This window comes from Temnothorax longispinosus, chromosome 2, assembly GCF_030848805.1.
Source record: "Temnothorax longispinosus isolate EJ_2023e chromosome 2, Tlon_JGU_v1, whole genome shotgun sequence".
In the NCBI taxonomy this organism is placed as follows: domain Eukaryota; kingdom Metazoa; phylum Arthropoda; class Insecta; order Hymenoptera; family Formicidae; genus Temnothorax; species Temnothorax longispinosus.
In genome coordinates this window covers 8,157,415-8,169,739 of record NC_092359.1, presented here as the reverse complement: position 1 = coordinate 8,169,739, position 12,325 = coordinate 8,157,415, and the positions used below count along the sequence as shown (strand labels likewise).

General features: G+C 38.6%; 1 protein-coding gene across 1 annotated transcript in view; it reads left to right on the top strand.

The window, feature by feature from the left end:
• Positions 1 to 11,765, top strand: part of Otp (orthopedia homeobox) — a 32,645-nt gene extending 20,880 nt beyond the window's left edge. Inside the window, exons 4-6 of the mRNA XM_071770254.1 lie at positions 1,406 to 1,580; positions 3,166 to 3,330; positions 7,054 to 11,765. Of these exons, the coding sequence (XP_071626355.1) occupies positions 1,406 to 1,580; positions 3,166 to 3,330; positions 7,054 to 7,406 (693 nt within the window). The 3' untranslated portion in view covers positions 7,407 to 11,765. The remainder of the gene's footprint in view (positions 1 to 1,405; positions 1,581 to 3,165; positions 3,331 to 7,053) is intronic.
• Positions 11,766 to 12,325: the final 560 nt, after the last annotated feature.

The window sequence follows — 12,325 nt, the reverse complement described above, 5'->3', positions numbered from 1 at the left end:
AAAGAAAGATAAGTTAGTATATATAAGAAAGAGTTAAAAATAAAGATGAGAACAGATTTCACATTTAGTTACTTAAAATCGCCATAATCACTAAATATATTAGCTTATTATATGTATATGATGCCATAGAATTGAGTTTTATCTTATACACGTGTATAATCGCAATCCGATAAAAATTAAAAAATAATAGTTATCGCTTCACTGATGACAAGCGTCAACAGCCGTGAAGCTACATATGACACATGTAAAATTAACGAATCTTGTTAAAACTGTTAAGTTTTCCAGCGACAACAGGTGACGAATTCAAGATATCGACATTCGTTTCCTGTTATCGTATCATTCGATTCCAAAATCTTGTGCCAGATATTAAAGAACCGTCGAGCGCGTAAGAATGCAACGATCGCTTCGTTGCAATACCTGAGGTGTATACTGGAGCGTGTAAATCCCATATATCCAATTAGATTCGTATAATCCTCGTATGTTAGCGTAGGGTGTTCCTACCCCTTGAACCGCTACCCCTCTCGGTCTCCGCCGTCCTGCTCTTCTCCGTGTGTGAGTGAGTGTGTGTGTGTGTGTGTGTGTCTCGTGTGTGTATGGTCATATGTATGGTGCGTACGGTGGCGCAAGCGCGCATCCCGCGCTTTAATGCTAAAGTACTAATTTATGGGCACATATGAGATGGCTACAGTGCTCGCTACCGTGCCAGAAAAGGGACTATAGTCTGCGGCGAAGGATAGAAGCGAGAGAGACAGAGAGAGCCCGGTAGAGTAGTGGTAGTGTTGGTGGTGCGTTGGTGGTGGTGGTGGTGGTGGCGAGATAGGGCGAGGGTAGGTATATCGGAGAACACAGAGGCGGGCTTTGCATGCGATATCAATAAATCAAGTCCCGGGACCCCGGCAGCTTAGGGGGCCACTACGTGGCCAGAATCAACAGCTCATAACGTCGGCTAATAGCTACCCGCGGTGGGGTCGAAGATATTGTCGTAACACCGAGGGACATCTTACCGTCGCAATGGTTGGATTTGGTTGCGTCCTATTGAGAAAAGAAATGATATCGCGGGGGAGAGGGCGGGGAAAGAAGTTGTCGGATATGCGATTTTCGATTTAGAAACGAAAATGTCTGGTGAAAAGGATAATAGTTGACTCAACAACTTTCTTTCTTGCTGCTCATTGATGAACGAGTCATATTAATTTTTAATTAGTATTAATTTAGTAAAAACAGTAAAAGATAAAGAGTACTATCAGTGGAAATGTAAAAATCACGTAAGATCACGTTATTTATAAATAAACGTAACAAAAAAATATAAGATCTGTTATTTAATATTATATATATTTTTAGGATTTTAAGAATTTTTGAACTTTTTATCAGACTACCAGTAACAGACTCCTTGTTCATCTGCCTGTAGGTATGGTTTCAAAACCGACGAGCGAAGTGGAAGAAGCGCAAGAAGACAACCAACGTGTTTCGGTCCTCGGGATCGCTGCTACCGTCGCACGGCTTACCTCCCTTCGGACCGATGACCTCCGACTTGTGCAGCGGAATGTTTCATACTCCTGCGGACAGATGGGGAATGGGAACAGGTCAGATATCAATAGCTTTTATCACTAACCGTAACCAAGAAACGCAAGATAAAAAAAAAGAAAGAAATTATCCATATGCTTACGTTGGCCAAGACAGGAAACGCTTTTTCGATCGCCTGTATTATTACTCGCAAGGACTCGATATTTGTCATCGGCCATGTTTAAAAATGAAATTTATACCAGAATTTCCTGATATCCTTTAAAAAAACTGTCTCCTCTGACAGTTATTTCCGTAGCAGCTATCAATTTCATATGTCACATTGGATCACTGATAAAGTATCGATGGTATTCCATAATGCACACATTTATATATAATGTCAATATACATACTGTGACTTGTGTAAATATATAAATTATTTAACTGTATTAGTTAAATATATAAATAAAATTTATATATATAAATATATGTATAAATATATAAAAAAAATTTATATATTTACACACAATCGCTTATTTTTCGTAGTATTATTCATTTTTTAATTCTTTTTTGCTTTTTTTTATAAATATGAAATTACTAGTTATAAAGAATGCATTACATAAGATCAGTTACATATCAGATCATTACATAAGACAGTTGTAGAGAAAAAAATATAATATTTAGAGAGTGTGCTTACACCGAGCATTTTTCTCATTTCTTTATGAATTTTCTAATTAGACATCTCAAATTGATCCACTGTCTTATGAAATAATTACGCAATCTATTTTGATAATATAGAGAACTGAGAAGAGAAAGAGATTTAATAAAATCGATACTTTCATTTTTGCAATAATCTCTTTCATTTTTATAAATCAAATAGTTTTTATAAATCAATAATTCGAGAGACAATGAATATTTAAACATTATATAAATAAATAATTATGTTCAAGTGTCAAGAAATCTTACATTTTTATGCCAGTGATCAATGAAACCACTGATTTTGAATATTTCTTAAAATGTTAACGACGTATCTGAAATTATTATTATTATTTTTATATAATCTAGTTTGTGCAATATTTTAACACATAATCTGAATTTATAGATGTTTAATCTACTTGATTTACACAAATATATTTTTATTCCATGTACACACACGCGTCTTACAAAATTAATTTCATTTCTAAAAGATGAAATAGCACCGGGACACCGGGATCGAAACGCAAGTGTAAACGAGAATGAAGAAAGTTGTATAGTCTCAAAGACGTAGGCACTTTTGTCTGCGATTTAATTGAAGCGTATTATCCGCGTCTATGCAAATTGCACACAATTCGTCATGTCATTTAATGCGCGATATGATTAGCATCTCGTTCACGCGCTAACGGGAGAAGAAGCAACATGAGAAGGAAACACCAATTCTCGTAGACGAAGTCGCGACGATGCTCGCCTCCTAATTTAATTTCGCCCGTCCACTGGTTGAGACAGCTGAAATTACTTACTGCGTATTATTGGTCCCACGGTTGTTCACCGACGGTTGTACCGACAATGACACCGATAATCAACCGATCTTTCCCGTTTCTTTACAAATCTCCCGCCTCCCCATGTCGCTGTAACACGTAACCTTGCATTAATTACACCTCGCGTATTTAACTGTGCTCATCTTCCCCGTAGGTCTTGGACAATTGCAAAGCGGCATGACGATGAGTGGTTTTGGGCAACTCGGTCAACAAAGCACGGGAAGTTTAGGTTCCAGTCTTAGTCTCGGCAACTCCGGACTCCCGATCAACAGCCCGTCGCAATCTGTCTACCATACCAACTACGGACTCAATTCTATCAGTAAGTTGCTACGAGCACCAGCGAGAAACGCAGGAGTTTATTATATTAGTAGATACCCAACGAACAAAATATGATTTGACAAAATATTACTTACTTCTATCGTAATTAAGTGAAAAGAATTGACACTGCAGTTTAGAATCGAGACAATATATTTCACTAGACTTGCTGTCCTTATTATTAGTAATTAATAATTTGTTCATCTCCATGGTATCAGACGCCGTTTTATGGTCCTGTAAAAAATAAGTTTCAGAATATACACACAGAGAGATTGTAAAAAGCGTTTTACGATTATATTTTTGCTACTCCAGACTATACGACTTAAGCGAACGTAACGTTTTTTTCATCGTTGCTTATTTAAGTAGCGTGGATCGTTGTTGAGTTGGCGACATGTGCGAACGCGAATAGACACACCCAGAAGAATCTTAACGTTCGCGTCAACCCGGCCGCTTATACATGTGCCGATAATCGTCTTGCCAAACTTTTGGAACCGTGGTCCTCTAAAAGACAACGTGCAAACAGCGCCATGGAAGTCTCTTTGACGAAGTCGTTAAACGTTACGGTGCATTAAGGTTCGAAGGGGTTATGCGCCTGCACGTAAGGAATTTGAGACAGAAACATAAACCCCGTCCTCCCGTCTATTTACGCAGGCAAACTCCAAGCCCGATCTCGCACCTAGGTGCGAGATCTTTCGCTGTATGTTTACCATAACATCTCGATGCAACCTGTCTTGGTTGAGTTACGCTTTACCTCACCCGGGGACCTTGTATCCTCAAAGATATTATGCTCAAGGGGATAAATCGCGTGTGAAATTTCTTCTTTCACGGAGATTGCCATCCAGCGCACCTCGACTGTAACTTTCATACCAAGACTTCATTCAAAACGCGCATGCCGTTTGTAAAATAACATGATACTTTAATAATCTACGTGCTCCTCAGTACCTAGAACTCTTCAATAATCTAGAACAAATTAACGTTCAAAAACTCGAGAACGATAGCTGTTATCGTTATACTTTTGCGACGTAATCCTATTAAATGCAAAACGAGATGTTTGTAAAGTATTATTTATTGTACGTGGAAACTCAGAATTCTACGTAGGATTAAAGACAGAATGTCTACGTATAGGATTAAAGCGCAAATCAGACCTTCGAGTGATAATCTGATCATCTTTCTTAGATAAATCGGTTTTTAGCGCTTATGACCCGTAAGAAATAATAGATTCGTAAGATACGAGTAATAAGAAAACCGATAAAGGAATCTCGTCCTCTTGTCCCACAGAATATTTTTTTACCTTTTTACTTTTTTTATTTTTCAGTAGTTAGTGAACCGCATTTAAAGAAAGACGTTATAAGTAGACGCTATTTTTTATACGAAATACATATTGCTTAAATAGATTTATTCGTGTTGGTATTTGCTAACTGCTACCGATACAGGTCATCAACCCTGGTAAAGGTAGATCTATTGACGCGATTATACGAATTCTATTTATAGGCTTATCAAAATCTTTCAACAGATACGAGGTCATTCATGCGCGAAGGAAAAGATGAAATATGAAATTGATATCAAATATCCAAAATTATTAGCAATAATTATGTTACCGCGAACTGAAATTTTTCTCTTAAAATCGTATCGGATGTACTAATTACTGATTATAATACATTTGACGCGGAGAGGATCGCAAAGTCTAACGCCACAACGGACTTTCCCGAAGCTTTACGGTAAAAATCCGGCGTAGCACAATTTCGCAAGCTGACTGTGCAGTCATACATTTGTATATATGTGCGTTGCACGTGCGCGTAACGCTTATACGGTGCCAATTACCGGGCGTTATCGCCCGGGAGGAGAAAAAATCGGCGTTCCATCCGAGTGCGAGTGTTGTGCGCCGATGTGTGCGTGCGAACGCGGCCTTAAAGTGAACCCGTCTAGCCTCGGCTCGTAGCCGGCTATATATGCTTTTATCCGCGGATAATACTTAGAGCAAATAGCTTTTAGACTAGAGCGTTATTTTTCGGTTACCAATGATGATTAGCACCGCAATGTAACCCAACGGCGCGGCGCGGCGCGGCGTAACGCGGTTCCTAGTCGATCGGGGGAAGTTCCATTTGGCGTCTCTCTCTCGCGGTGACCGCGCCAGACTGGCGCAAACAAGCCTCTGTAATGCGTAAATTATCGCATTTCGAAACGTTCCGATTTTCAGCTTGCGCTACCGCAAGCGGTGCGCAACGCGCAAGTCGCGTTACCTTATTCGAAAACAAAAATCGGCGTGACTCGCGCAAAAGGTCGAATCTCAGTGAGATTCACGCCGATGATCTCCGTATTCATTCTCGAACGTAAAAATACACGTGTCAAATTAGGTTTAGCTTCATTTACCTTTTCAGCTTCGGTCGTTGATTTCGTGTATCCACAGAATCGGACTTCATTGATCGTGCGCGATGAATCGCTTGGTGGATATATACGCTCTACGGCAGCACGAATCACCGTTTCAACCGACAATAGTCATAAAATTACGTACATCGTCGCCATTAGACGTCCATTCTTTCGAATGGCTTTTCAAAAGCGGCCGCTGCCATAGTCCTCTGCAAATTTGTGCTCGGCGCAACACACCGCCATAAAAAAAGCCCCTTTTTCCCGCGTTGTCTTCCGAGCCCACCAGCGTGGCGCGCGCGAGGAGGCGGAAACGACTTTACGACGGCACCGGTAGCGCGCACCCCACGCGCTTTTGTCAGCCTACCGTATTAATATCTTCTGCTGGAGAAACGAAACGTTCGCTCCTGCACCTGTGATGCCGCACCTGTGAATTGCCTCTCTTCTACCTGAGTCGTCTTAGAGATGCACTGCCTCATCCGCAGTAGTAGACTCGTGGTTGACTACATTTATTCTTTGTTTAATATTTACTATATTTATCAAAAAAATATTTAGCGCTCAGCGGTCATTGCAAACTGTCAAGAAACCGTATACTTACGAAGTCACAAAGGATCGAAAAAATAAAGTTTGTTTTAAGTTAAATATTAAAAAAATGAAAAGCTCCGAGTATTTAAAACTTTGGCACATGATTCTATATTCTTTTGTGGTTATTTAAAAAATAGAATTGTTAAAAAATATGAATAATAATGGGAATTATTGGTAACGAAAGGAAGCAGTTCAGTAATTGGTGATGGACATAAAATCTCGAAAACGGCTCGAACAATTTTTTTCGAAAATGTTTTACATATTGTTAAAAACAATATTTAAAATGTATCGAAAGCAGAAATTTGAAAAAAATTCTTTAAAAAAAGATAAATAATATTTTAGTTGCAAAAGAAGAGCAAAAATACATTTTCTTCAATAATAATTAAATTTTTTTTAAATTTTGCTTCCAACACATTTTAGACACCTTTCTAGATTGTGAATCCGTTTTTTGATTCTGTTTTAGATTTTTCATTATCAGGAATCATGTTCACCACCAACTCCTGAACGGAAAGAACTGCTTCCTTTCATTACCAATAACTCCCGTTATTATTAATATTTTTTAATGATTTTGTTTAAATAACTATAAATAATATAGAATTATGTGCTAAAATTTTAAATACTCAGAGTTTTTTATTTGTTGAATATTTAATTCTAAAAAAAGGTCAATTTTTTCGCTTGTCAAGATTATCTACCCCTTTAAGTTGCTTGTTTGTGAGTCCGCATCGATATAAATAATGCTCCACGAAAAGAAACACTCATCCGATTATTTTCTATTTAGCAGGTGGTGTCCACGTGTCGGCGTCCCGAGGTTCGCCACCGGGCGGCTCCTCTGTGGGTGGCGGCCAGGGCGGTGGGATGGGCTCCGGCCTGAACTGCGGTCAGGGATCTCCAGGCACGACTTCCGGTACCGGTAGCGGCAGCGGCGGTGGCGGCGGAGGTGGTGTTTCCTGCGTCGGTGCCGACGTGACCACGAACGAGGGATCGGACTGGAGAGGCGCCCACAGCATCGCGGCGCTCAGGCGTCGCGCCTCGGACGCCTCGCAACAGTACAGTCCACAGCCACCGCCGCCAGGACCACCTCAGTATACCCACGACATGGAGTACAGTCCCGTTTACCAAGGTGTCGTCTGAACCGGCTTTTCGACGTTCGGTTCCACGGAGGAAAAACTGCCGGCCGGTAGAAGCTTACCATAATCCATGGAACGAGTACTCCTCTCTGTTCTGTCAATGGCTACCTTAAGATAGACTGCGTTTCCGCGACTGATTCTACGGAAGAGCGAGCGCAGAGGAAGCGCGATCGAAGATATTTATCTAATTGGCTATCGTAAATTTTACGTCAAGCTAGTGCAGCGAGGTCAAGATCGACGATATTAGAACGATCATTCTAAATTCGATGAAGGTCCAAAATTGTTCATCCTCTTGAATTTAATATAAAGCCAATAAAGCGTAGCAAATAACGACGAAATTAGAATGCTTAGATAATTTCGGATTGACTGAAAGAAATTTAACAGGGCGATAATGATTTGTAATGACAATTATTTAACGCGGACTGTATTCTTATTATCTTTTTACGTAAACTTTTCTGTACTAGACGAAATAGTTACCAGAATTGTACGGAGAATTTACGAAAGGAGTACTCTTCTATAAATTAGCGCGGAGGTCAAATCAGGGTAGAGGATCGAAATTGCTGGCATTATCGACAGTGACAATTTGCGCAATATAGATTCTCATCATCATAGCCTTCCCAGGACCATCGTGACCCATGTATAATGTAAACTGCAATTTCTGCAAGTGTGTCCTGTTGATACTAATACCGGGCCAACCATCGACTTGATGCCATAAATGTAAAGAAAATTGATGTATATGACGGAGTTGTCGTAGCAATTAAAATTGCACGTTCGAGATTTCCTAATTGGGAATGTAACGGGTAAATATTTCCAACATATATAGTGTCTAGTCAAATACGTCTTAAATAGCAACAGGCGTAAGCATTATTTGATATTTTGGGAAAAAAATTGAATCATCGGGATAAATGTTCTAGCTGCGCAAATTATTCATATTAGCGAGATTTGCTATTCGACGATTCGCGGAAAGCGAATCGAAAAGGTTTCATTTCTAAATGGATTTTCAACGTTTCACAGCGGTTCACGGAGAATTATTTAATAAAACGAAAATGGATTTTGCTCAGTATCGTTAAAAATTTATCCTAATCGTGACAGCTCCAAATATTTAATAATGGCAATGACCGATGTTTTTCGTAGGACTTCAATATTAAGCCACTGCGGCCACTATAAATTCATTGTAATTATCATGAGTTCGAGTATTTCCGAATATCAAATGTAAAATATGATCCGTCATAGTATAGGGGCTGTTTTTATGATGGAACGCTCTGTTCTAGTAATCACATCGAGTTGTCGATAAAAGGAAGGAATTGTGATTTGTGCAGATTAATGAATTTTGTGACACAAAGAGTCTTAAAGAGAGAAAATTGCCGTAAACTAATGTGACCAACTCCGCGAACTCTTGGTTTGGCGCTGTGCGCTGGAAAAAAATCGGGGTGGCTATTTCACGTATGCATATACTAACATAATTACGCCCGCGTCGGACGTTTGCAATTGGCTCCATGTAACTGTAAGCACGTTAATTTATTTTCTTCCAAATAAGATCGGCGAAACAATTCGACTCGATTGTCATATCGCACGGGGGCAAATTGTCGCGGTTAAAATGTCGTTAAACTCTGCTCGTTTTGCCCTCGTTAGAGGCATTTCGAGTGTCGGCGCTCGTGCTAAAGAAACGTCGATGAGATTAAGGCCTCGCTAATTGTAAATTATTTAACTACGTTCCGATGAGTGTGACAAACTGATTAGGGCGTGGGTTTCCGCCACGTGATTTTTATTTACACCTGTTTCTTCTCTCGCGGGGGTCACTTCCCGAGCACGACGGTGAAACGCACAGGGAAAAATGCACAATGTATTTTCGAGTCAATGGAGGTCAAAGGCGGAAGGCGTGGCGAGGTGCAATGAGATGTATACGACAAGTTATCTTAGTATTACATATACACGGCATTGTGTAAATATAGTAAAAATATTGACGTGATAGGGTATATTATTATTGTATTATTACTGCAATCACCATTATTCGAATCGCAACTGCGACGGAGCCGTCGATCGCTCTTGTTCGCAGGCTGTTTGAACTTGCAACGCGCCGCAATTGCGTTTAACTGAGACTGTGCACGCGGGGATTCGTAGTTTCGCTTCGAAGACGGTATTTTTTAAAATAAAATTTCGTCGTTTGACGTTTTACGTTTACGTTCGAATAACGACAGAGTTTTAAGTTTGCCCGAAAAACCGGTTTCCAAGAGTCGCGATAGGATCCTTGCGTCGCGTGTTTGTCCGCACTAAAACAATCGAGAAAGAATGTCTGTTTGGAAGAATAACTTCTTATCTCCTGTGTGACGGGAGATGGGAATTGCTTTTAAAATGAGCATAAAAATTCTGATCCTTTTCACGATTTGTGCATTGTTAAACGATTACAGGCTCGTACAAGATTAACTCATGGTTTAAAAAATTACAAAACTAAACATTCATTCGGATCGTCTGACAGTAAAATGACGACAAAGTGACTCAATGATTCTGTTGCGGAACAAAGAGCTACATATGTTAATATGCGCAACGAAAAGCTAGTCTTTCTTGTGTCGACTTTATGTTTCGGATGTATACGAAGATCGTATACATGATCTCGTGTGCAGAGACGGACGTTCATCGTAATAAATATAATAAATATAATAATAATTTCTTTTACGGGAGTGCATTGAACGATTTTCTTTTGCTTCTTTTAATAAGTTGGAGATAGTAAGGCACATCATTCGTCGCGTTTCTCTCGGTAGCAAACGTTTCGATGATGAACGCAAGTTAGCATACATTCGTGTATTACATTCCTGAAGAATTTTATGGGCACGCTATATATTATAAGTATATACACATTGTTCCGTTGTTGTCATCGAAACGTAAGTTTTGTAAATAAAGTATACGTCTAATAACAATAATAACAATAATAATAATAACAATAATTATAGTAATAATAATTATTATACAACGATAATAATAATATTAATATTAATAATAACAATAATAATGTAATAAGTATGATGACATCAACATTACGATCGAACGTGAGTATACATGGACATTGTGATATATTTCGGGGTGGCCGTTCATTTTTCTGACGGCGACATTGGTCCGCGCCAAGATATTCCGAAGCGGCACCGGTGCGGTGGTAGATTGCGAGCGGCTGCGAAAAAGTCGATTATTCTAGTTACGAATTTACGGTGTAGACCTAGGTAAACCTAAACGATAAATATGGAATAACAGATAGGCAATTGTCGATGTATCACTACGAACGTATACGATTTTTAATGTACAAAAATATGGGCGCGCAGTGTGATGGCGTCCCTTCTCGATTTCGTCCTGTCGTCGACGTGGGACGGAAGCAAGAACCTTAACGATGTTCGTCGGAGTGTTTGTGGTTCCTTATTTTCGAATGCTTCGTGCAATACCTCGTCTCGTCGAGCATGCATTTCTTTAGCGCGTATAAAAGGAGAGCTATTCTATTTGATGATCTTCAACTTGTTGCATGATTAAATTGACATATTGCTAATAATTGCTGAAGATTTTGTATGAATGAATCGAGACAATTACTTAAAGTTATAACGTTCAACCTGATTTGATCACTCTTACGTAGATATCAGTAGAGGATGAAATGGAAATATCAGATAGAAATTTGGAACGATCTTCTTGATTTCCTCTATAAAAATATGAAATGTACGATGACTGATGTAATTTGTGATGCATTTGTATAAAATACGTGTAAAATTTAAAATCAAATACATCTAATAATACGAGATGTGGGTACAATTATACTTTATGGAATATGTCTAATTTTATGGGTCGAAAGCTGGATATTTTATAAGCCAGTGTTCCCCGCTAGCAATATGCCAATTTACGTTCATGCAGACAACTGGAACGTTCCTCCTCGTTCTTAGCTCGGATCCAGAATGGTATGAAAACTCCGATCGGTGTCCCTGGCGATCGTGATACCTCCCCTTAAGCGAAGAACAATTCCTGTATTTATTTAATTTATCATGCGTGTGTAGATAGACTTCAGCGAGTGGAGATTGACGTCCTTTGATTTGCGGCAGGCGCGGGCGTCACTCTTTACAGGTGATTTGTAACATATATGGCCTCTGCTGATCGTACGTTTAGATATTTCGCGCAGAAGTTAATTCGAATCGTACTGTCCGCAGACGTCACCCGATTCTTCAGATTCGCGTGAATCGGAAGAGAATCGACTGACTTTATTGCATCTCTATCACAAGTCATTATCGTCGATGACCTTAATTAGCGGTAAATAGACAGAATTTTAATTTTCATCGTTGTATAGTTGTGTATAGAGGTCAACTAAGTGTGTAAAAAATAAATCATTATCAAAATATCGGACGGTTTCGTTTCCTATCCATTATTGATTACTTCTATCGAGAAATATGTGAATCTTGGTTTGAATCAAGTATCTCGTGAAACAAAAATATTGTTTTTTTTTGCTAATAATTATATATATTATATATATATATATATATATATATATATATATATAGATTCGACAATAAATAATACATACTCAATTCTATTCGAAAATATAGGTTTTATATATTTATAGATACATGGATTACATTACACGCTCTTACATCGTATAGGGAATGCATTATTCCAAAGGAAAATCTGCATTAATAATTAAGATTGTACTACAATACTGACTTAAATTATTAGTATTCATTATAAAGCGAAAACAGGAGTGTATATATAGGAGTATTTTATTTATGAGCTTATAAATAATGCTACTACAATGACGTTAAACCAACTAATGAACTATCGAAAAACAAAAATAAGCTTGATTTTATAAAGCAACATATAGTATATGTATAGACAGTTCATAGACAGTTCTTAATTTAATAGTTTAAATGTTAACAATATACTACATACATAGAGATGTATGTT